The 25,504-nt window shown below is 38.5% G+C and overlaps 2 protein-coding genes across 3 annotated transcripts; one reads left to right on the forward strand and one right to left on the reverse strand.

Moving 5' to 3' along the window:
* Window positions 1-20: 20 nt before the first annotated feature.
* myh11b (myosin, heavy chain 11b, smooth muscle) lies at window positions 21-17,198 on the forward strand. 2 transcript variants are annotated; one of them, XM_082162690.1, is made up of 42 exons: window positions 21-159; window positions 767-1,132; window positions 2,300-2,456; window positions 2,998-3,025; window positions 3,389-3,488; window positions 3,960-3,986; window positions 5,732-5,824; window positions 5,920-5,983; window positions 6,134-6,232; window positions 6,412-6,555; window positions 6,638-6,733; window positions 6,827-6,945; window positions 7,828-7,980; window positions 8,072-8,245; window positions 8,341-8,514; window positions 8,717-8,831; window positions 9,000-9,199; window positions 9,459-9,580; window positions 9,689-9,758; window positions 9,851-10,011; window positions 10,151-10,259; window positions 10,345-10,476; window positions 10,602-10,808; window positions 10,997-11,134; window positions 11,238-11,361; window positions 11,442-11,613; window positions 11,702-11,914; window positions 12,001-12,145; window positions 12,348-12,554; window positions 12,671-12,775; window positions 13,045-13,197; window positions 13,318-13,566; window positions 13,650-13,862; window positions 13,976-14,188; window positions 14,340-14,501; window positions 14,586-14,714; window positions 14,793-14,881; window positions 14,966-15,089; window positions 15,189-15,397; window positions 15,469-15,577; window positions 15,661-15,862; window positions 16,000-16,138. In XM_082162690.1, exons 2-41 carry the CDS (start codon window positions 797-799, stop codon window positions 15,859-15,861), a joined length of 5,835 nt encoding a protein of 1,944 aa, XP_082018816.1. In that variant the 5' UTR covers window positions 21-159; window positions 767-796; the 3' UTR covers window position 15,862; window positions 16,000-16,138. The 2 variants fall into 2 exon arrangements, with proteins under 2 accessions (XP_082018816.1, XP_082018815.1); XM_082162689.1 differs by having other exon boundaries at window positions 22-159; window positions 15,661-15,833; window positions 16,000-17,198.
* Window positions 16,730-24,900, reverse strand: nde1 (nudE neurodevelopment protein 1). The gene is made up of 9 exons (XM_082162692.1): window positions 24,690-24,900; window positions 23,749-23,853; window positions 23,408-23,561; window positions 19,477-19,625; window positions 19,236-19,372; window positions 18,873-19,058; window positions 18,703-18,788; window positions 18,465-18,598; window positions 16,730-18,338 (listed from the first exon to the last, which is right to left on the reverse strand). The coding sequence occupies exons 2-9, from the start codon at window positions 23,832-23,834 to the stop codon at window positions 18,290-18,292; spliced, it is 981 nt and encodes a 326-aa protein (XP_082018818.1). The 5' UTR covers window positions 23,835-23,853; window positions 24,690-24,900; the 3' UTR covers window positions 16,730-18,289.
* Between the last annotated feature and the right edge of the window lie 604 nt (window positions 24,901-25,504).

Genomic DNA, 25,504 nt, shown 5'->3' on the forward strand with positions numbered 1-25,504 from the left:
TGTAGGATGGTCCAAATGACTTGCTCCACCCACCAAAGCTAAGGCTGTCCATAAATTAAGACTCCAAAATTAATAAAGTTCATCCAAGGAACTCATTTTTTGGATACTGTTCTATGCATACTCCGACACTGCAAAACCAAGAAGAGGTTACCATAGCATGTAAGTATCAATTTATTTTATATGTGTGAATATATATTACATACTGTGTATTTAGTTTTATTCATCTTTTACTTTATCTTCAAAAAAGAAAGGCATCTTTTTTTATTGATCAGTACAATTTTACATTTGCCATATTTTAAGTTGGCAGATTGGAACAGTAGAAATTAGAAAAGAGAAAAAGAGTTTTGTAATGTTTATAAAGTTTGGGTTATTGAAAATTGCAGAGATCAGTAGAACATCCATAATTTTATTAGATTTAAGAGTATAAATATGTTCTAAGAAGATTATAAATGTCTTTGACGTACTGACTGTAAAATGACCTGAAAATTTGTCATGCTGATCAGATACCTAAATACAAAACGGCTAATATAAATTGACACTAGTATGTCAATGGTGTGTGAGGAAGCTTTTACTGGACACACTCCATATAAGGGATGATCATGGGGCATTTATTATCACCTTTATAGCTGTATAGAACAAGTGGACCGTGAGTGGCAAAGATATGGCTGTGTGGTTTGCCTATAAAATGAGGCTATGTTTGCACATCCATCACAGTGTCAAAGGAGCCAATACAGACAGATAAAACACTGTTCTTATTACTTCACAGAATAACTTACAGAAATACTTCAAAGTGACCATGCAACCAGACAACGAAGACAGCAGCAAGTTCCTGTTCCTTGACAATGAATTCAAAAACACTGGGGTCGCCCAGGCCGATTGGTCGACCAAAAAGATGGTGTGGATACCTTCAGAAAAGGAAGGTTTTCAGTCAGCCAGCATCAAAGAAGAGACTGAGAATGAGGTGGTGGTTGAGCTCGACAATGGACGGAAGGTGACCGTCAAAAAAGATGACATCCAGAAAATGAATCCACCAAAGTTCAACAAGGTTGAAGACATGGCTGCACTGACCTGCTTGAATGAGGCCTCAGTGCTGCACAACCTCAGGGAGAGGTATTTCTCAGGTCTCATTTATGTAAGTGCATTCAAACTTCACCTTATTCAGTTGGTAGAAACCGCACAAGTTTTTATTCTTGATCGTATCTTTGTCATAAGTGTTTTCAAAATAGGGTACAAGTGAGGGCGTTTGCAGAAAACATCAGTGAAGAGCTTTAGACAAATCTAATTTAATGTTTCTCTTTATGTTAATACATTTAACAGTGCAATAAGTAAATATTTTAATACAAAATATCCAGATTTGATATATTTTAATAAATGGTTACCTGTCTTCAGTGTCACATGATCCTTCAGAAATCATTCTAATAAACAGATTTGGTGCTCAGTAAACATTTCTTATTATTATGAATGTTGAAAACAGTAGAGTTGCTCCATATTTTGTGGAAACCGTGATATATATTTTTTCAGGATTCTTTGATAAATAGAAAGTTGAAATGAACAGCATTTAATTAAATAGAAATCTTTTGTAGCATTTCTTTATCTTTACTTAACTTTTGATCAAATAAAATAATGAATTTCTTTAACAAATCATACTGACCCCAAACGGGAGCATATGAGTCTTTATACATGACCATATATGCAGTAGGTGCCTTTATAATTTCATATGTGGGGGTCCCTTTCAAAAAGATTGAAACCCCTGATAGTATGAAACACATTTGTACCAGTTTATATAAAATGTATAAAATATTGCAGCTTCCTGGCATATATCTTGAACATATATGTGACCCTGGACCACAAAAGCAGTCTTATGGTTAATTTCTTTAAAATTGAGATTTATACATCACCTGAAAGCTGAATACGTAATCTTTCCATTGATGTATGGTTTGTTAGGATAGGACAATATTTGGCCGAGATACAACTATTTGAAAATCTGGAATCTGAGGGTGCAGAAAAATCAAAATATTGAGAAAATCTCCTTTAAAGTTGTCCATTTCTATTGGCGATTGTGCTGCATCCATTCACAAAAATAAATGTTTTATATATTTAAGGTGGGAAATTTACAAAATATCTTCATGGAACATGATATTTACTTAATATCCTAATGATTTTTGGCATAAAAGAAAAATCTATAATTTTGACCCATACAATGTTTTGTTGGATATTGCCACAAATATACCCGTGCAACATAAGACTGGTTTTGTGATCCAGGGTCACATATTTGATATTTCTATTGTTAACTCTTCAGACGTACTCAGGCCTCTTCTGTGTGGTGGTGAACCCCTATAAGATGTTGCCCATCTACTCTGAGAAGATCATTGAGATGTACAAGGGGAAGAAGCGTCATGAGGTTCCTCCCCACATCTATTCCGTTGCTGATAATGCCTATAGAAACATGCTGCAAGGTGACCACCAGTCTGAACTCACTGAATACAAACAGTTAGGAAAATGAACAGGCTTAATACTAGCAACAATCATTTTGGTCTCTCATCCAAGATACAAAAATCATGTTTTTCTTGCCAAACGTAATGCTTTCTATGTTGTGTATTTGCACACAGCAATGAAGAATGAAGATGATTCATGTTTTATAGTCATTCAGTCCAGCTCAGGCAGCTGTGTATTGGAGAGCGTGTGTCGGGCTCTGCGTCTCACAGGCTGCGGATTACAGCCATCAAAATTGCCATACATGGGGCCTTTCCCTTTCTCATTGAATTTTTTAACAGCTATTTTTGGAAAGAAGAGCTGAAGTTAATCTCACCCTGTACTCAATTTAGAATATGTAAGATTTTAGAGGTGGGGACCTTCAGTGAACAATTGTGGAGTTTGTGTTTAGACAGCCTGGCCCCTTGTTAATCTCGTTCAGGTTCTTAACTGTGACAATTCATGCATTTCTTGCCCTGTCCTTGTACTGAGTTCAAATGTTTCTGGGGGTTTTTTTCTCCACAGAGCGTGAGGACCAGTCTATTCTCTGCACGTGAGTACTAAATATCCAACATGTTATTTGCTCCATAGAGAGCTAAAATTTGTATCCATTACTGTGATATTTAGAGGCCTAATAAGACGAGTTCTTTAGTGGTAAAGCATTTAGGCTCATCCACTCATTTTCACTGGCAGCCCATCCATTGTGTATGTGAGGCACCATTCAGTAAAAATGTGATCAGCAGATAGATTTGCAAGAATTTGCAAGCTTGAGTTTGACTGCTCAAATATCACATGGGCCATAAAATAATAGAGTTATATGCACAATATCATTATATTTGCAAACCAGTCTGATATGCAAATTATTATGCTAATGATTATGTGAAGCATGACAGCATTCTTTATGTATATTTAATAGTGGCGAGTCAGGTGCAGGCAAAACGGAAAATACCAAAAAAGTTATCCAGTACCTCGCTATTGTGGCATCATCACACAAAGGGAAGAGAGACACCGGCTCTGTGAGTTCAAACTTTGTTATCATTTAACCCATTGACATTTAATACTTCATACATTATCTGTTATGATGACAGTATTTTTGCTTATCTTCATTAATGTTGAGAATTTGATAACAGTATTAGAATAATAGTCACATCTTCGTGATTGGATAAAAACTCTTCGATACACTAAACAGGGTGTTTAGTGTTTCATGGTGCAGTACATTAATGCTACTATACAGTATATATATGGGTGGTGGTTTCATTTACAGTTTTGTCCATAATAGATGTGCTTTGGCATGTACTTTGTGATTTTTAGTGGGTGTGCATTTATCAAACAAAACACAACTCTTTTGCAATCACTGGACATCAAAGACACAATAATTAATTTAATTGCTGTCGAGACAATTCCTACAATAATTCCTAGAACCTTCAAACTGGAGTCATACTCTGCACTTTTCCATCTTAACTTGTTTATTATTTGCTTCCATTTAGCAACAAAAAGGATCCCAGTTAGCATATGTGAGTATCTGAGCTTCTTGTCATATACATTTTGGATGTTGGTGTCTTTGCCCAATCAATAAGCATTAAACATAACCAATACCTGAAATGGTATTTTACTTTCATATATAGCACAGAATGCATACAGTTGTAAACGAAATTATTCCCCATTGCAAATCAGGTTTATTGACAGAATTTCAGCTGTTTGCAATGAACAAATCAAACAAATGTAATTGAAATAGAACACAACAAATAATTCAAGGGGTTTCCCCAAATTCAACTGAAAATGTGACTTTTAATGACTTCTGCAGTCTCAAAATTATTCAACCCCCTGAATAGAGTCCCTCAAAACAGCACACATTTGAAAAACAGGTGTTGTCTCAAGCACACCTGATGCAATCAAGGGCTTCATTAGTTGCACCAGGTGTGCTTGAGCTAAACACATGAAATACCTGAACTGTTTTTTGAGTGTCACGTTTGACTGCATGTTAGAAATATGGCAAGTAGAAAACAATGGTCCAAAAAGTTAAGAGAAGATATCATCACCCTTCACAAACAAGGAACAGGATACAAAAATATAACGAAGGCACTAAATGTTCTTGTTCAGTTGGAAGCATAGTTTGCAAGTTCAAAGTTAAAGGAAACGTGATTACGCTACCTGGACAGAGCAGAAAAAGAAAGCTATCAACGGCTGCAACCAGATTTCTCAGAAGGCAGGTTCAGAAAAAACCCTCGAGTGACTGCAAAAGACCTGCAGCAAGACTTGGTGGCAACAGACAACAGGTTTCAGCTTGTACAGGAAGGCGCGTATTAAACCATATCAGTACTACAAGACGAAGATGTACACCACAAGAAAAGCACAAGAAAAGTTGGATCCAATTTGCTCAAAATCATATAAATAAGCCACAGATGTTTTGGGATTCTGTTCTGTGGAGCGATGAAACAAAACTTTTCAGCCCTATGGATCAGTCTGGATGAAGAAGAATGAAGCATATGCTGAAAAGAACACTGTCTACAGTTCAGCCAGGTGGGGCTCGGTGATGCTCTGGGGCTGCTTTGCATCCTCTGGCACTGGAAACCTGCAGCGTGTGGAAGGCAAGATGGATTCATTGAAGTATCAGGAAATCCTAGGAGAAAACGTCATGCCGTCAATGAGGAAGCTGAAGCTTGGGAGTCTTTGGACCTTCCAACAGGAAAATTATTCCAAGCATACCTCAAATTCCACCAAGGCTTGGTTGCAGAAGGAGTCCTGGAATATTCTACAGTGGCCATCACAGTCACCTGACTTGAATCCCATAGAAAATCACTGGTGGGATTTGAAGGCGGCGGTCTTCACGAGGAATGGGCTAAGATTCCTCAGAAACGCTGCCAGAAGCTGGTGTCTGGTTATACTTCTCGTTTGCAGCAGGTCATAACAGCAAAAGGGTGTTCTGGTTAGTACTAAAGATGTTCGCCATGAAGGGGTTGAATAATTTTGAGACTGCAGAAGTCATTAAAAGTTGAATTTTTTAGGTGAATTTGGGGAAACCACTTGAAACATTTGTTGTGTTGAGCTATTTTAATTATTTTTGTTTGATTTGTTCATTGAAAAAAGCTGAAAGTCTGTACATTTTGTCAATAAACCTGATTTGCAATGGGGGTTGAATAATTTCAATTACAATTGTACTACATAATATGTAAAGTACATTAGAATAGCTTTTTGGTATATGTTATGCTTAGTAGTTTGATACCACTGAATGGCAATGAATGACATTTTGTTTGTCCAGGGGGAGCTAGAGAAACAGCTTCTGCAGGCCAATCCCATTCTGGAGGCATTTGGAAATGCAAAGACCATCAAAAATGATAATTCCTCAAGATTTGTGAGTTAATAGTTAATTGTTTTGGTATTGAATGTTTCTTGATTATCATTATAATCAACATTAGTATAAAAAAACTTTTGTTTTTAACTTCTCAGGGTAAATTTATTAAAATCAACTTTGACAACACTGGCTACATCGTTGGAGCAAACATTGAAACCTGTATCCTAATAAGCCCTTCCAATTAATCTTTAACTTAATGAAGAGTTTGATATCAAAATCAATTAGAACAAACATTTAAAAAAAATATGCAGATTTTACACCATAAATTTAAGCACATTCATTTTCACCTTAATGTCTTAATGAATCCAGACCTCCTGGAAAAGTCTCGGTCTATCCGACAGGCCAAAATCGAAAGATCCTTCCACATCTTCTACTACATGGTGGCTGGAGCCGTGGAAAAAATGCGAGGTGAGGACCAAGAATTTCTACTTACTGTGTATTTTTAACAACTGCCTTTTAAATCTTGTGTGATTACATTCAAGAATACAGATTTCGGGCAAAAAGCTGAAAATGAGTTTGTGACAGTTGGAGTGTTGTCTGCATCATTTCAGACATACTGTACAACTAGTGATCATTCTCTTCCACAGACGAGCTCTTGCTAGAAGACTTTGGTAACTACCGTTTCCTGGTGGCTGGGCACTTGCAGGTACAAAACCAGCAAGATGATGAGATGTTGATTGAGACTCTGGAGGCCATGGAGGTCCTGGGCTTCAGTGAGGAGGAAAGAATGGGTATTTAACAAAATTTTGCCGATTATAACATTATCTCCAATCTTTTTGTGCTGTTTTACATGAAGTGTTGCGTTTCTTTTAGGCATGTTGAAAGTATGTTCTACTGTGCTGCAGCTAGGGAACATTGAGTTCAAAGCAGAGAAAAACCAGGAGCAGGCCAGCATGCCAGACAACACAGGTAAACAATCACAGGATTAATCTGTAATGGTGCTCTGATCCTTTACCAGGTTGAAACAAAATGCTTATATGTTATGTTAAATGTATCCACCAGCTGCACAGAAAGTGTGCCATCTGCAGGGGATTAATGTGACTGACTTCACCAAAGCCATCCTCACTCCTCGCATTAAAGTAGGGCGAGAGTTGGTACAGAAGGCACAGACCAAAGAACAGGTGCATTACCACACTGTGGCTATGTCTACATTACCCCGGATACATTTGAAAATGGCGTGTCAAAACAATCCGCCCACACTAACATTTTCCTAAAGATTCTTGTCCACGCTGATACGTCAGAAAAAGCTTGAATCATTTTACTGTGCATGTGTAAAATGTAATAAAAGCTCACTGAGATGTCACAGAGAGACCAGACATAATAAAGCGGTCACCCTATTATTCTGGCACGATCATATTATTATTAGTATCTCACTCACCACTTGTGCGTCCAGGTCACACTCAATCGGCATTCCACGTCTGGTCTAAAACACAATTCCACTCATGTTTTGACACAGGACAGCAATTGCGAGTACATTTTCTGAACAAAGTAATATTTATCTTAAGCAACACTGCCAGTATTACCATAGTTATAATACATTACTGTTATAGGATCATGTGAATAGATATTTTACTTCTGTTTGGGTATTGTAATTATACTATAATAATGTAATATTACACTAGTAATCAAAAATATAGTAACACTTTAGTTTATGGTCCAATTCTCATTATTAACTAGTTGCTTATTAGCATGCATATTACTAGGATATTGCCTGTTTATCAGTACTTATAAAGCACATATTAATGCCTTATTCTGCATGACCATATTCTTCATCCCTTAATCCTACCCAATACCTAAACTTAACAACTACCTTACTAACTATTAATAAGCAGTAGTTTGAGGCAAAAGACAGTTAATTGTTAATTAATTGTGAGAATTGGACCCTAATCTAAAGTGTGAACAAAAAGACAATTATTTGTGAAATGGAAATACAAAAGAAGATGGACACATTTTTGTAATATATATGTGAATTTATATAATATAATAATATGTCCATTTATCAGGCTGACTTTGCAGTTGAAGCCTTGGCCAAGGCCATGTATGATCGTCTGTTTCGCTGGATCTTGGCACGTGTCAACAAGGCTCTAGATAAGACAAAGCGCCAGGGAGCCTCTTTTCTGGGAATCTTAGACATAGCTGGGTTTGAGATTTTTGAGGTGAGTCTGACATGGTAAAAGTCTTATAAAATTCAAACATGAACTTTCAAAACTTGAGGCTTTCATTCCCCCCACCCCCCATTTCTCCCAGGATAACTCATTTGAGCAGCTGTGCATCAACTACACCAATGAGAAACTGCAACAGCTCTTCAATCACACAATGTTCGTCCTGGAGCAGGAGGAGTACAAGAAGGAAGGCATTGAGTGGAGTTTTATTGACTTTGGCCTGGACCTCCAGCCCTGCATTGAGCTCATTGAGAGACCAGTCAGTTTATTAACAGCACCATTCATAGATTTTAAGTGTAAGCTAATAATCTTTGATCATCTGTAAAAGTTACTCAGTTGTGTCATTTCTTATAGAACAATCCTCCAGGTATCCTAGCTCTGCTAGACGAGGAGTGCTGGTTTCCGAAGGCAACCGATGTTTCTTTTGTCGAAAAACTCACAAATACCCACTCAAGCCACTGCAAATTCTCCAAACCCAAAAATCTAAAGGAGAAGACTTTCTTTACTGTGCAACACTATGCTGGCAAGGTATTTTTTTTAACAAAAATTAATGCTTTTATTAATCAATTAAATACATCAAAAGTGAAACAGCTCAACTGTTTTCAACATATATCTATTTATCTGAACAGAGCAATTGTAAAGCAGCAGAAGTGCTTAACATGAGACCATTATGGGAAAATATATATATATAGTTATGACTAATCTAATAGTAATGTTTAATTTGAATTAGGTGGATTATAATGGCACATCTTGGTTGACGAAAAACATGGACCCACTCAATGACAATGTTACAGCCCTACTGAGTAACTCTTCCAGTGCTTTTGTGCAGGATGTCTGGAAGGAGGGTGAGTCTTTGTTGGGAAAAATAGGCCTACTAACATGATTCACATCTGTTTGTCTGTTTAAGCAGAAAGAGAATAATGTATGCTCTTTAAAGGAAGCTTTACATTTTCTCACATGATTTTAAATGGTCAAAAATGCATTTTGAAAGAAATCCCTTTGTTCCCATATAGTGGACCGTGTGGTGGGTTTGGAAACCATGGCTAAAATAGCTAAGTCTGATAGCGCAGGTCCTACTGCTTCCAAGTCCAAGAAAGGCATGTTCCGCACCGTAGGACAGCTGTATAAAGAGTCTCTTGGCAAGCTCATGACGACTCTACATAACACTCAACCAAACTTTGTACGCTGCATCATTCCCAACCACGATAAAAGGGTATGCCACAGCAAATATCATAATATTGGTATTCAAATCTGTATTTACTGGTACAACTAAATAATGTAGACAAGAGCAGCTTTCGAATGATTTGTGTGTAATATGGGATTCAAACATGGATTATCCTCTTTATGCCGAGAGTATGCTTTAAACTAGTAATATATTTAATCCGGTTAAAAGTTCAAAAGTATAGTAAGTAAAAATTAAAAGTAAAAGTAATGGTAAAATAGAATCTGTTTTTCACTGTTTTTGTCTTAAGGCTGGCAAGATAGATGCCAACCTGGTTCTCGAGCAGCTGCGCTGTAATGGTGTACTGGAAGGGATCCGCATCTGTCGCCAGGGCTTCCCCAATCGCATCGTCTTTCATGAGTTCCGCCAGCGGTGAGTAATTTCTGAAACACATGCTTGATCATTTCAAATATAGAGTTAGTACATTTGGATGTTTCTAATGAAGCAGAATACCGATTCAAATTATTGATCATTTTCTAGCTATGAGGTCCTAGCTGCAGGTTCTATTCCTAAAGGGTTCATGGATGGAAAACAAGCCAGTACCCTTATGGTGAGTTGAGAAAATATCTTCTTATACTGTACTGACATTTTTATAACCTATCGTACCTTGATGACAACTTCTTCCTACTTTTTAATCATCAGATCAAACATCTAGACTTGGACCCCAACCTGTACCGGATTGGTCTGAGCAAGATATTTTTCCGTACAGGAGTGTTGGCACAGCTGGAGGAAGAACGTGACCTGAAACTGACCATTATCATAATTGCCTTTCAGGCCCAGGCCCGTGGCTTTCTTAGCAGAAAGTGAGTTCTTGCTAAATAATTGCACACCATCTACCTTTGAATCTTCATGCACTGTATTTACTTCAATTATAGTTACGTTGTGGCTAAAGATGTTACAAATAGTGCAAGTTTGAAGTTTCTAAAAATCCAAATTTTACAGGGCATTCAGCAGGAAACAAAAGCAGCTAACAGCCATGAAAGTGATTCAGAGGAACTGCGCTGTTTATCTGACACTTAGGAACTGGCAGTGGTGGAGACTTTTCACTAAAGTGCGTGCAGAACACAACACCACATATCCATGTAAATTTAAATACCATTGTGGTAATTTTGTGATTAATTTACACTTTCGTTTAGGTCAAACCCCTGCTTCAGGTGACTCGTCAAGACGAGGAGATGAATCAAAAGGAGGAGGAGCTTCAGAGAGCCAAAGAAATTGCCCAGAAGTCTGAAACTGAACTAAAGGAGATCACACAGAAACACAGCCAGGTACAAGAGCGGAAGCATATGTGATCCAAACTCAACTACAATGCAACATTCATTCATCCTGATTCACTATCAGTACACACAAATGACTGGAGTGTGTATGTGTATGTGTATTTTATCTTTAATAGGTGGTGGAGGAGAGGAACCAGCTACAGACCAAGCTCCAGGAGGAGGCGGAGCTGTATGCAGAATCTGAGGAGGTGAGAATACGGCTGGAGGCCAAGAAGCAAGAGCTGGAGGACGTGCTGCATGAGATGGAGGCTCGACTTGAAGAGGAGGAGGAGCGAAGCCAAGTCGTTCAGCAAGAGAAGGCGAATTTGCAACAGCAACTCAAGGTTGAGCAGTGATCAATTATCACAGACTTATTAACAAGTGGAATAACAATAATGAGACTGTAATTTGTCACAAACATAAGATTGTTATCTTATTGAAAATAGTATTTTTTTTTTATTTCTATATTTTCTCTCTCATAAGATTTGGTTAAGAAAATAAGAAACCTGTTCTCATCTATTGCTATGTGTAGGATTTAGAGAACCAATTGTCTAAAGAAGAAGATGCCAGACAGAAGCTTCAACTGGAAAGTGGCGCTGCGGATGGGAAGATTAAGAAACTTGAGGAAAATCTCCTCATTGTGGAGGATCAAAACAGCAAGTTGCAGAAGGTTTGACCAGATGATAGTTTTATTTGGATCATTATACTTGGTTTTTTTGTTGTGGAAAACGAATATCAGATCTGAGTAATGGCTGCTGCTTCTGTGTATTTAGGAGAAGCAACAGTTGGAGGATCGGTTAGCTGACTTTTGCTCCAACCTTGCTGAGGAGGAAGAAAAATCCAACAATTTGGCTAAGCTGAAGGCTAAACACGAATCTATGATTTCAGATCTTGAAGGTTTTTCATGGTCACTTTGAATCTGTCAAATCAAATAATGTAGTAAACACTGTCAAGCAGTATTCTGTGTGTCTGTACAGTTCGAATGAAGAAGGAAGAGAAGAGTCGACAGGACGTAGAGAAAGCCAAACGTAAACTGGAGACTGAGTATAATGATGTACAGGAACAACTAAAGGACCTGCAGACCCAGATAGCAGAGTTCAAGACACAACAAGCCAGAAGTGAAGGGGAAATTCAGGATCTTCAAGCATGGTATATTGTTACATCATAAATGACTGTTTAAAGACATTGCATTACTGCTCATTTTAAATTGTAACCAGACCATCTGTATATTGACCAGCGTGGAAAAAGAATCAGCTCAGAAGAGCAATGCTCTGAAAAAGATACGGGAAATGGAAGGAATTGTCTCAGAGCTTCAAGATGAACTTGATGCTGAACAGGAGGCTTGTAGGAAGTCAGAAAAGGCCAGAAAGGAGCTGGAAGAAGAGCTGTCGGCCTTGAGGACTGAACTGGAGGACACACTAGACACCACAGCAGCGCAACAAGAGCTACGGTGATTTTCAAATAGTCATTTATTACCTTTTTACCATTTACAAATCAAGATATGATAGACTAGATCTTAGTATCTTTCTTGGACAGGGCTAAAAGAGAGCAGGAGGTGGCAATGCTGAAAAAGTTGATAGAAGATGAAGGCCGAAGCCATGAGGCTCAAGTGCAAGAAATGAAACAAAAACATGCTCAGGCTGTTAATGAACTTAGCCAACAGCTAGAGCAATCCAAACGGGTAAGAAAACTGCTTAACGTTGACATATAACAAAAGAAAATTGCAGTGCACAGGCAATAACTGTTTTGGCACTTTTAACATTGTTAATACAGTTTTCTATCTCATATTGGTCTCTTCCTTTGTAAATCCTTTGGATAAAAGGGTCTGCAAAATGATTAAAGGTTAATACATTTCTATTTCCGAAACTGAACCTGAAACACAGGCGAAGGCCAGTCTGGAGAAGGCGAAACAGGCACTAGATAAGGAGGTTGTAGATCTGAATGGAGACCTTCGCTCCCTTGGCAATGCAAAGCAGGATGTGGAACAGAAGAAGAAGAAGGTGGAGACCCAGCTTGCTGACCTTCAGACTCGCTTCAATGACAGCGAGAGGAAGAGGGAAGAGCTTGGAGATGCAGTGTCTAAACTGACTGTGCGTTTTACATTCAGACGTATTCTCTGAATAAACACTTATAGATATTACTATAAAAACATTGCAAGGTTTCTGTACAGAACTTCCTGATGGATGTCTTTTGTAAAATCTCTCAGATGGAGTATAACAATGTGAATAGCATCCTCAATGAGGCAGAGAGCAAGAACATCAAGCTGAGTAAGGATGTTGCCAGCTTCAACTCACAGCTCAAGGATACACAGGTTTTTATAATCAAATTTTTATTTCTATTTTATTGTCAGATAAGATACAAAAAACAAACATATTTTACACATATTTATAACATTTAAATTTTTCACTTAAATGGTTCTTTACATGAAAATATATAGCTGCCTTCATATTTTGGGAAGGGGGTCATCATAATTGGGGTTTAAAAAAGCCCCAGATCTAAAGAATTATGACAGCCATCAAGTTGTAATACCTATTTTGAGAAGCACTTGACACTTAATGTTTAGTCTGTCTGCCTATTTAGGAGTTACTTGGTGAGGAGACCCGTCAAAAACTAAATTTTTCCACTCGGCTACGTCAAATGGAGGATGAACGAAACAGTCTGCTGGAACAAATGGAGGAAGAGGCAGAAGCCAGAAGGAACGTGGAGAGACAGGTCTCCAGCCTTAACACGCAGGTCAGTCATGCATAATTGCAAAGAACACCAAGATAATTTCATAAAGCATCTCTGCAATCAGTTGTGCCAAAATAAAAATGTACAAATGAAGGAGTTTAAATAAGTTTGTTTCTACTATAGTTGTCAGATGCAAAGAAGAAGTTGGATGAGTACTCCAGCAATTTCCAAATGCTTGAAGAAAGCAAGAGACGAATACAGAGGGATCTGGAGGCCACAAATGGAGAGTTAGAAGAGAAAACTGCAGCCTATGACAAGTTGGAGAAGAACAAGAATCATCTTCAGCAAGAGTTGGAGGATGTGCTTGTGGACCTGGACAACCAGAGACAGCTGGTTTCAAATCTAGAGAAGAAACAACGGAAATTTGACCAGGTTTCACTTCTGTGTTTCAACTAATTTGTTCTAAATTCCACAGTAGAATTTCTGCAACTTAATTATTTTTTTTCCTGATTAAGATGCTTTCTGACGAGAAATCCATCTCCAGCAAGTATGCTCAAGAGCGTGATTGTGCAGAGGCAGAGGCACGGGAGAAGGAGACCAAATGTTTGGTCCTGAATCGAGCACTGGAAGAATCCCAGAGTTCCTTAAGAGAATTAGAGAAACTTAATAAGGCACTTCGGGCTGAGATGGAAGATCTGATCAGTTCAAAGGATGACGTGGGCAGAAATGTGAGTTGTGATTTATAGTAACATGAAAGTTGGACAGTAGTTCTTAGTCAACTTAGAGATGCTGTTGTCTGAAATTAGATTACTAAAGGTTGCATATAAAAATACAATGAAAGGTCCATGAGCTGGAGAAGGCCAAACGTGGATTGGAGGCTCAAGTGGAAGAGATGACAATTCAGATGGAGGAACTTGAGGATGAATTACAGACTGCAGAGGATGCTAAACTCCATCTGGAAGTCAATATGCAGGCCTTCAAAGTCCAATTTCAAAGAGACCTGCAGGGCAGGGAGCAGCAAAATGAAGAAAAGAGGAAACAACTGCTCAAGCAGGTGAAGATGGATTTCTTTGTTTTGATTTTTGTTGCTCGGTGCTTTGTAGATTTTCCTGAATCTGAACTGCATGGTCCTTGTTGTAGACTCATCCCCCTCCCCCAATCAGCAATAGCAATTATTCTCTTATATTTACCCACTTGGCACGCAGGTACGTGAGCTTGAGACTGAGCTAGAAGATGAGCAGAAGATGAGAACTTCACTGGCAGCTGCCAAGAAGAAACTTGAGGGGGATTTGCAGGACCTTGAAGACCAAGTTGACGCAATCAACAGGGCGAGGGACGAGGCCATTAAACAACTCCGCAAGACTCAGGTCAGAAGGTCAAACCTTCAAATTATTTTAGTTTCCCAAGCCTTTGTCAACATTCATCTATGTTAGTTGTCTTCCCCATGACAGACACAGATAAAAGATTCCCAGAGGGAGCTGGAAGATGCGCGAGCGTCCCACAAGGAGGTTCTTTCTGATGCAAGAGAATATGAGAGAAAGGCCAGAGCCATGGAGGCAGAAATCTTACATTTACAAGAGGTATACATGATATCAAGTGGTTGATGGAAATGAGTTTAAATATCTTGCCATACAACTGTAATGTCAATGCCTTTGTAGGAACTGGCTACAGCAGAGAAAGCTCGCAAACAAGCTGAACGAGAGAGAGATGAGATAGCAGGGGAGATAGCAAGCGGCTCGTTTGGAAAGTACGTTGGGAATTGGAATTTGCAAAATGGAAAAATTATGCTTAAACTGGAATAACACCATGTGCAATGATTGTCCACTGGTAGATCCGGCATGTCTGATGAGAGACGTCGCCTGGAAGCCAAGATCCAACAGTTGGAAGAGGAGCTTGATGAGGAACAGGCAAATATGGAGACACTCAGTGAGAGACTGCGGAGAAGTGTGCAGGAGGTAATTGGGTGTTATTGCGCAATTCATCCACTTCGATGCTGTAGTGAATGTGTTCTTTCAAGGTGATACCAGACCACAGATCATTTTATCTATAACTAGGTGGATCAACTGACCAATGAGCTGCAAATTGAACGCTCCAATGCTCAGAGGAACGAGAGTGGCTGGCAGCAAATGGAGAGGCAGAACAAAGAGCTGAGGGCCAATCTGCTGGAGATGGAGGGACAGGTCAAGTCCAAACAACGGGCCTCTGTAGCTGTCCTTGACACCAAGTTACAACAAATGGAGGATCAACTGGACCATGAGAGCAGGTGAGATCATCAGTGTTAATATAGATTTGGCTGTAAAGACAGATGGATTTTCAACTAGTTTCTTTCACCAGGGAGAGACAGGCCATTGCCAAGGCCATGCGGCAGAAGGACAAGAAACTAAAGGAACTGATGAATCAGATAGAGGATGAACGAAAACAGATGGAGCAGTGTAAGGACCAGGTATGAAGGATTCATGTAAAGCATTTGAGGTCCTGTCTTCTTCATGACACTGAAAACTCTGACTGACGTCATCCATATTGTAGGCTGAGAAAGCAAATCTGCGAGCAAGGCAGCTGAAGATACAGGTGGAGGAGAGCGACGAGGAGTCTCAGCGTGCCACCGCTGCTCGCCGTAAACTTCAGAAAGAGCTGAATGAGGCCATCGAGACCAATAATGCCCTGAGCAGAGAAGTGTCTTCACTCAGGAGCAAACTCAGGTTGTTCTGCAGTGACCCCTTTCTGTAATGTATGTGAAGTCAAAATCACATTCTTTGACATCCTCCGTTTTGTGTTCTGCAGTAATGCACATTCAGAGACATAGGGTTGCACATTTGAGGTATGTTTGGAGATGTGTGGTTTCTTATCTCCTCGTATGTTCCTCAGGCGTGGCAGTGATTCATCTTTCAGCAGTCCATTAAGGCGTAGTGGAGGCGGGAGCTTCAGAAAAGCACGCAGGAGCATGATGGAAACTTCTGAGGGTCAACCTGAGGAACCTCAAATGGAGCCAATCAACGGCACCCAGGATGACAACTGAAGAAATCATTCCCAAAGCCTCTCACTATCTTTTTTTTGTGTGTAATTTTTAAATGATAATTTAAACTAATTTAATCTTGACTATCTCCTAAAAATTATATTTGTACTTATGTTCTTTACTCATTCAAACTGACTAACAGTAATGGGGTGTGTGAAACCAGGATTTTACAAGCAACCAGATTTCTATCACTAACAAAATTCATGGTATCCTACCTCCATGGTTTTTGGACATGTACGATAGCGATACCATGTTTCATTAACACTTAGGTACCATAGTATATATCCAAATGCCACAAAGTGATCCAAAAAGTGATCCCACACTGTACCATGGTCAAGTTTTTTATGTTTTAAGCATTAAGCATTAAAGGGGTAATTCACTGCTGGCAAGATGGGCTCTTAATAGACTTGGCTCTCTTTGTAGTAGAAAAAATTAAATAAAAGATTGAAAGCTGTGCAACATGCGAACTTTTGCAGTGCTGCTGCTGACAACTAATTGGGGGTATCTTGGTAATACCATAACCAAGAGTTCTGTCCGTTCTGTAACAATAATATTTCTGAAAAGAAAGAGTCAAATAATCAGTCCTGTTAACTAGACATTTATTTTGTAGGTTATGGATTAACCAACAAAATGATTTTACAGACAAGCATTGCCCTTGCTGAGGAATGCATGGATATTGCAGATGTTTAGGTTCATTAATAGCAAAGAAAAGTCAAGTTGACAAATATACAAGTGGCAACTGTGCATGCCTTGTGCATATAGAGACAAATACAGAATTTGGACAGTAATGATACCTTTACTGAGGTTATTGCTTACACGAGGCCCTGAGATGATGCAATCAAGTGTGCTAAATCTTCCCATCAACCATCATTCTCTATTTCTATAATTGTTCATTAGTACCTCTAGGCAAAGTGGATATGTATAATGTATCAGTTCTTCCTTACATTTCTATTTTTAACATAAAAATATCTGTACCCTTCACTGAAGTATTCATATTGCTTGTTACTCAAATAAATCTACAACTCAAAAATTAGAAAAATGTGAAAACTAAGGGATTAAACTCCTCTCAGAATTCAATTTCTCTTCATCCCCGAATCCCTGAAATATCAGAGAATTAATACATTGGGAAGAATAGCGAGAGAAGCTGCAAGTCCCTTTCGGGCTAGTAAGTTCCCCAATACACAAGTTAACTTTGAGGCAAAGCTTATTATGGCCACAAAATTAAGGCACATTAAATTCACGTTCAGTGCATGATATGATAAGCAATTACTCTCCAGTACTGTAGAGAAAAAGAATTCTTTGAATTCAAAGATGGCACTAACATTTTAAACGAGTTCAATAGCTATTACTAGAAAGAAAAAGGTTTTCATCATGCATAAACACTAACGTTGGTTACTTACATCAGCCCTTATGAGGCAACAATAGCTCACAGCAGCTTCAGCTCACAACATCTCACCCACCTCCTTGTAACATCATTTGCATCTCTAAACACTAAAGACATGACATTCCATTAGTAACAAACTCATATTTCATCAAAATGCTAGTTGAAAAAAAAAATAAAACCAGATATTTCTGCATTAAAAAAAAATAAACCAGCAGTCAACATTTCTCCAGTCCAGCGACCAACAATAAGTACGTGCAGTAGATGTTTCACTGGACATTGATCAGTAGTTTAGTGCCAAATATAATGGGGTTGCAGAGGTGAATCTATGGACTCACTTTCAGTCACTTCTCCCAATTTCTGGTCCCAAAGAGAGCAAATCAAGATTACAGTGCAGATTATTTCAAAACTGCTATAATCATTAGATACATAAAAACAACACAAACAAAAATAAAAAAACAAACAAACAAGTGTGAAATAAAGAGTTAGTACATCTGCAAAACACAATGCAAATCTCCAACACAATAGCAAAACAACAGGTAAAAGTTTCAGCCCACGGGCCAGAGAGCTGGTGAACAGTTATTATAGACACAATAGCAGGGTTGATATGAGTGTACAAGCAGAACCCTTCTCAGATAGTGGAAGACTTGAGGCATAAGATATGCTTTAGCTCCTGAAAATAAAGCTTTTCCATAGTAATGTATTGGGAATACTGGTTTTCCAAATGACGTGGGAACGAAAGACAAGCTTATGCACTTTATTCAGAGCATTATCTTGGATCCTGTACCAAAGTCCAACCGTTTCACCATCCTGCAACACATAACACAGAAATAAGAAAAATGATTGCAACAAGCCAGATATGGTACAATCTACATAATTCTGGTTGATTATTGAGATGTTCTGAAATTAATAGTGAGACTATGAGACTCATCATACAGGCCATTTGTGTTGGATGGGATTTCAGAGGTTTCCCGTGAAATGCTTGGTGTACTCTGGCCAATTGCTGCACGGCTGGGTGTTTTCTCAAGGATGTGTAACTCTCTACATGACGCCAGCTTTGATTCGAGGTTCTGAAACAGGAACAAAACATTCTTATCAAAACTACAGACCCATCTCACCTGAAAGAGTATGAACATTATATCACCAAATAACACACAGTTACAGCTGGACTCACCCCTACTTTCCTCAACAACTCTCCAACAATGTTGAGGGCAGATATCCGTGCAGATGTGGTAAGCGGAGTTCCAGTCAGACCTTCAACTGGACATGACAAGAACAATTTTAACGTTAACATTTTAACTCTTAAAGGTTCGAAATGAGTGGCAGTGCTGTGTTTGAGCTCACTTCTGCTGTAGGAAGCTGAGGGTGTGTTGAATGCACTCCCTGAGCCTGGAGGTCTGGAGGGTGTGGCGAGGAGAGATGGGAGGGCAGATCTTGCGGGTGTGGCCTCTGATTTCTCTGCATCTTTAGAGAGGCTGATCGATGACTTGCGCTCCTGTTTCTCCTGAACAGCCAGCTCCTGTCTTAAATCTGCCCGAGGAGAAAGATAGCAAACAACAAGCTCACAAACACTAAATCTGTTAAAACATCTGAGACTGACAAATCAGGTGATTATACTACTGACTATAAAAGAAGTTCATCAGTTAACAGAAGTTCATCAGTTAAGAGTGAATGGTGTATATACAAACAGGTTTCCATTGAGTTTACCTCTGGCTTCGTCTTTTAATCTCTGTACTGATTCTAGAAGATTCTCTTTTTCGTCAAGCTCACTCTCAAGGAAGGCATTTCTCTCTATAACATGATTCATTCTCTGCTCAAAGTCCTCAAGTGACATTATAGTAGCCCTGTAAGAGCAGGATTTTAGGAATAAATAGTTAAAATCATGAAAATCTTGAATGTATAACCGATTATTATTTTTCTTTTTTACTGGCAAAAGCACCGGACACACCTCTTAGCTCTTTCAAGGTCATCATTAGCCTGCTCTAACTCCCGGATATACTTGTGCAGTTGGTCCTTGATGGCTGTGGTTTCTGCCAGGTCTCCTTCTAGAGACGAGATCTGCCTGACTGCCTCCGAATGTTGCGTTTCATACTTCTCCTGTTAGTAAACAAGACCACACAAGAGGAGATAAAACATTTAAAGAGAAAGAAAAATTAACTGCAGTTTTAACAAAAGACTTTTTGAAGTCTCTCATGCTCAGCAAAGCTACATTTATTTGACCAAAAATGCAGGAAAAAACAATAATATTGTGAAATATTACAATTTAAAACAATGTAACTATTTGAATATATTTTAAAATGGAATTTATTCCAGTGATGTCATAGTTGAATTTTCACTATCATTTCTCCAGTCTTCAATAGCTATGTTTCCATCTACCTATTTGTATGCTCATTTTGCAGTCCCTCCAGAAAAACGTGATTATGCGATCGCATAATTCAATGCATAATCAGCCAAAGTCCGCACATTTTTTCAAAAACGCCGCACTTTCGCCGCATATATTGCAGATTTCCTCGCGCAAAATATGCGGGGCTTGCATGATTTCATAATCCCCGCATTTTCGTTGCAAAAAAGTCACATATATCTTAGCAGAAAGTTGAAAAATGTTGCGTTTACGTCACACAAGAGCAGCCATTTCCCCCTGTTGCCATGGGAACGTTATGAAGTGACGTTTAATACAGTTGTATATTAGTAGTGTGTAAATTTACATTACAGTAAGAGATTGCACTTTGTGCATTGGAAGCACTTATTTTAACAGAAGATGTCTGTTGTGTAGCTACCTCTGTAAAACAGGAAGCACACATTTTATATTTTTATATTTCAATTATTCATTTTTACAGTTGTAGAGCTTTTGTAAAGCTACAGAACTTGTTTGACTCAATGTTTTGTAAGTTAGAGCCATGTGTTTATTAAAGGTCCCATGACATGAAATGTTCACTTTCTGAGGTTTTTTAACATTAATATGAGTTCCCCTAGCCTGTATATGGTCCCCAAGTTTCTAAAAATTTCAATCGGTGTAAATCGAGCTTTTGCTATCTTTCTCTGCCTTTGAGAAAATGGAGGCTCATACGCGCTGATCTTGAATCTCCTCCTTATGACGTCATAAGGAGGAAATGTTACCTCCCCTGTCTCTGCTTTGCCCACCCAGAGAATATTTTCCGCCCATGAGAAAATGCGCTAGGAAGTAGGAACGCGCGCGCGCGATTTTAGTTTGTCAACGAGAGATATCATGGCTTTTGAGCGAGCGAAGCATAACAATTGCTCAATAATTGGATGTACAAATGAACACCGAAGGGTCAATACAGAGCTGGGCTTGCTGAACGTCTGAAACTAAAGTCTGGATCACTCTCTTTGGCTCAGCTACACACCTCGGACAAGTCAACTAATGATATATAAGTGTGTTGCTTTACTGTTTATGGTTACCTAGATTTTACACGTAGAATGTGGCTGTAACATTAGCTATGCAGCTATGCAGTTTATGTGTGTGAATACACACACTGTAACGCGAGTGTTGTACACGTCTTTGTTATTTGGATAACCGTTTTCCTGTTGGTTATATGGCACGCGCGATATCCGCATTTCAAGATCGCAGAGCTTGATGTAATTGTAATAAGATAAATACAGACGTTACAGATCTCTCATGAAAAGGCAACAGTAGGTTAGCGTTAGCTACATGATAATAACTGTAAACCATCCGAATAAAGTACCGTATCCAGACATAATATTTTAAACTAACCATTCGGAAACCTCCTGCTGGAGCCGCTGAGTTGCAACTTCTTCATCCGTTGCTTCTCCATCTGGATCAGATTCTGGGTCAAACTGAAATGCTTGAAAGACTGCGTGTCTTTGTGCCATTGCTATATCCAACGTAAACATGCACGCCACGTTACCGTTGCGCAAGATGGTCAAGGCCACACCCACCCTCCACCGCCTTTCTCCTCCTCATTAGTATTTAAAGCTACAGACACCGAAACAGCCTGTCTGAAGGAAGCTCATTCTGGGACTGGCTTGTAGTGGCTATAATTCTGCACCGAGGCTGAATTTTCGGAAAGAGATTTCAGATACAGTACTAGGGACCACTAAGGCCTATATTAAAGCCTACAAAAAGTAGCATGTCATGGGACCTTTAAGGTCTGAAATAAAACAAGATGAGAACTTAAATATTCCCAGCACTTTCTGTGATGTATATGCTTGCTTATCATAGGAAGTAGAAATTACTCTTTACATTAAGGTAGTAGCTTAGTGAGAACAGGTTGTTAGGGAATCACTTTTTTTTCTCTTTTTCATCAAACCGCAGTTTTTGCAAGTTCCCGCAATTTCATCGCATAAAATTGCATAAATTTCCCGCATATTCCATCGCATTTTTTAAGAAAACGTGCCGCATAATCAAGGATTTTTGCCTGCAACAATCACAAAAAAACTCCGCATTTTTCAGGAAGGACTGATTTTGGGATATAGCATTACAAAACAAAATGCTGGATGGAAGCATCAAGATGCGCATAAATTCTAAAAATGCACATTAAAAAATTATGCGCTCAACAGAGACGGATTCATTTTTTTAACTTATAAGAAAACATGTGCATAAACTAGGATGGACATTTACCGAATAAATTCCTCGATGCGCATTAAAAAGTCACGAGACTGCACGATGGGAAGGCATAAATGGACCAACCAGCGGACCGATCTTGTTGCATAGTATCTGAAATGCTGTTTTGGTCATTCTGAAATGCCTGAACAAAGTCTGTCGTCAAAGTGGTTCACAATAATTTACCTGCCAGAAACGTCAACTACGTTCCCAAACAGCATCAGAAAGCAAGATAACATGATCGTGTTTATTGCGTTATATTATTACACTGAGATATAGAATATATTATAGACTTATATTATATACAGTGGCTTCTTCTACTGTATCAACTTCGATTTTTGTTAGATATATTTATCGCCAGTTTATCAGGAATGAAGATTTTGTTTTATTTGACTCACTGGATGGATGCTTTATTCGCAAATGTTTCATGCAATATTCCAATCTTGCGCATAAGTTAAATTCTCAACTTTGGATGGAAACATAGCTATAGTGTCACATGATCCTTCAGAAATCATTCTAATGTGATTGTCCTTAAATTATCAACATTTGGGCATCAGCAAATATTGATATAGGCAATTACTTCAGAGGAATTAACTGGCATGTGATGTAATTTGACTGAAACCCAATAAACAATATGCTTTTACAACCATGTTTCTGCAATAAGCAGCAAGTAAAATCATGAGTGAGCCTCCATGCCCTCCAGACACTGATGCAGAAATAAGCATCAGCTGCTTTCCTCATCCTGAATCGGATCTCTGTTGTTTGTCTGTGAATGTGCGATTGTTTATTCACTAAATACTGGGGAAACGCACTGGATGTACACGCTCTGTCACAGAAGATTAAAATGGCTTTTATCTGTGGTTATATGCTTATGAAAGAAAGTGCTTATAAAATTTGTATTCAAATATTACAGATAAAACACAATTAACGTGCTTTATGAGACATCAGTGACACAGCCCCTCCAAAAGGGAAAGAAGAAAGCAATTCAGTTTACAGCTTTTTACTGTTGTTTACATACATGTTTGGGGTAATAGATCAATTTGATTCATTACAAAAACAAGAATAAGTAAAAATGTTCCATATAATAATATTTCACTGAGCCACCTTTTGCCAACAATAACAGCTATATCAGGTTTGCAAACTGTTAAGCCAGGTGTGACTTGGGAATATTTTCCATGTACCATGGACCCATAATCTTTTAAATCACTCAATGCAGATATTTAAAGAGATTGTCGTTTACCATAAATCTTCTAAAAGAGCAATGTATTAACCATGCGTCTATGATGCTCCACGGTACCTTGTAGTTCTCTAATTCCATGCGTAGTCTGTTGTTGGCTGTAAGAAGCTCGCGGTTACGGGCATCAGACTGCTTCAGCTCTGTCTCCAACTCCACCTCATAGTCTCGACTCATCTGCTGAAACTCCTGCAGCTCCTCCAGCGTCTCCTCAGCCCTGAACACACAGTCATTCAATAAAATGAGTGTGGGTTGTAAAGCAAAATCTTATACTTGTTTCTATTCGATGTGTTTAGCAGCAAACATGTGCAGTGCAAAACTGCCTTGCTTTTCCTAAAGTTACTTTACGTCCGTTGTAGATCAAATTTCAGTTTGAATAAAAAAACAACACTGATGTAAGTTACCTCTGCTGGTATTTGGCAGCCTGCTCCTTCCAGTAGTCCCTCTCTTGTTCAACAGATACAAATGTTGCTGGCTCAGGCTCACTCATTGCTGTTCAGTCAGGTTTACTGGCAAAATAATAACCATCAACATGTTACAAATGTATCAAGCTGAAAATGCAATGCAAAAATAATAAATGATAACAATAGCAATAAGACATGAGCACAATCTATGTACATAAACCATGAACAGAGAAGAGACTAGACAAAGCTGTTTTCCCACTGAAATAGTTTCCTCTTGTACGAGTCAGTTTATTGTAATAGCGAGGAAAAACAGAAGAGGAAGGGCGTGACTTGTGAAGATTTTGAAAAACTACTAAACTAGAGATATTTCCCCTCAGGCGTACAATTCACTGTTGCTCTACCATTTTTAACAGCAGCAATATGTCAGTAATTAAGGACCGTGTGACTAGACTACGTTACCTGAAGACGTCTTAAGGATTTACAACCCAAGCTAAGCTAACGACAAAAAAAAAATATTCCCCAGACGGTGCAATAAAGTGATATGCAGTTCTGTTTCCAATAAAATTATCAACATGTTAAGCTAGAGTTAAGATTATTAATAGACGTATAATACATCAACTTCCTCTCAACATGTAAAGACAGCAGTCGTATCTGCTAACTGGCTAACCGCAAACCAGCCACTCAAAGTTTTATTAACTGTCGGTGGATTCATGCGCTGATAGAAGCTAACAGTTAACGTTACTTCGACACCGGATGAAGAAGATGTTGACATGTAAGCTGGATTAAATCGTTGTATATTACAACAACGATATTATTGAGAGTATGATGACGAACGTTTTAGATAACTAGCAGCTAACACATCTCATACTGAGCCGAACTGATGAAACTATCAACGTTAACGTTACCACTATCAAGAGTCATCACGCTAGCTAGCAACTTACCTTCGGGTAACGTTAATGCTCAAAGTTGCTTTCTCCCAAATATCTATTTCCTGTGAGAAACAATATTGAGCTAAAAATATGTTTCAGATTCTTGCAAATAAAATAACTGAAAAAATATGTTCTGGCACGTTACACTCGTGACAATAGGATTCTCCCTTCTGTTGTGTAAAAACTCTCAGCTCGTGGTTTGTTTCATGCCTTCTTCTGATTGGCCGATTTGTAATGATGCCATCATTTGTTAAAGCCAACGGTTGGTTGTTTGGTTACGTTTTTATAAAGTATTTGGTTTCAAGCGACCCTCCCTTATCTTCGTCGGGCACTAGACGGCGCTAAAAATACTGCACGAAACCTTTAAAATATTTATAACTGACTGTAGCGATGAGAAGTTTCATTGTATGGATTTTTTTCCAGACGATTCGTTTCGTGATTATTTGATTATTTTACGCCATTGCATAATTTACGTCATCACGCGATACCTTAAAGGAATAGTTCACCCAAAAATGAAAATTCTGTCATCATTTACTCACCCCTAAGTTGTTCCAAACCAGTATGAGTTTCTTTCTTCAGTTAAGAAGGAATGTTAGTAACCAGACAGTTGACGGCACCCATTGACTTTCAAAAAAACAAACTATGTAACGTTAAGTCAATGGGTGCCGTCGGTTTGATTACCAACATTCTTTAAAAAAATCTTCTTTTGTGTTCAGCAGAAGAAAGAAATTCATACAGGTTTGGAACAACATGAGGGTAAGCAACATTTTAATTTTTGGGTGAACTATCCCTTTAAATCCCGACATGGCATATAAACTCATTTTATA

The sequence above is a fragment of the Leuciscus leuciscus genome (genome assembly GCF_965113295.1).
Source record: "Leuciscus leuciscus genome assembly, chromosome: 1".
In the NCBI taxonomy this organism is placed as follows: domain Eukaryota; kingdom Metazoa; phylum Chordata; class Actinopteri; order Cypriniformes; family Leuciscidae; genus Leuciscus; species Leuciscus leuciscus.

Bases quoted from the DNA above. Each gene is read 5' to 3' on its own strand.
- nde1 (XM_082162692.1), bottom strand. From the start codon at position 23,834: ATGAGTGAGCCTGAGCCAGCAACATTTGTATCTGTTGAACAAGAGAGG. The intron at 19,373-19,476 runs GTGTGTCCGGTG...CTGCTCTTACAG, and splicing joins GACCTTGAAAGAGCTAAGAG to GGCTACTATAATGTCACTTG. The intron at 18,789-18,872 runs GTGAGCTCAAAC...TGTCATGTCCAG, and splicing joins CTCAGCTTCCTACAGCAGAA to TTGAAGGTCTGACTGGAACT.
- myh11b (XM_082162689.1), top strand. From the start codon at position 797: ATGCAACCAGACAACGAAGACAGCAGCAAGTTCCTGTTCCTTGACAAT. The intron at 6,946-7,827 runs GTGCATTACCAC...TCCATTTATCAG, and splicing joins AGGCACAGACCAAAGAACAG to GCTGACTTTGCAGTTGAAGC. The intron at 14,882-14,965 runs GTACGTTGGGAA...GTCCACTGGTAG, and splicing joins GCAAGCGGCTCGTTTGGAAA to ATCCGGCATGTCTGATGAGA.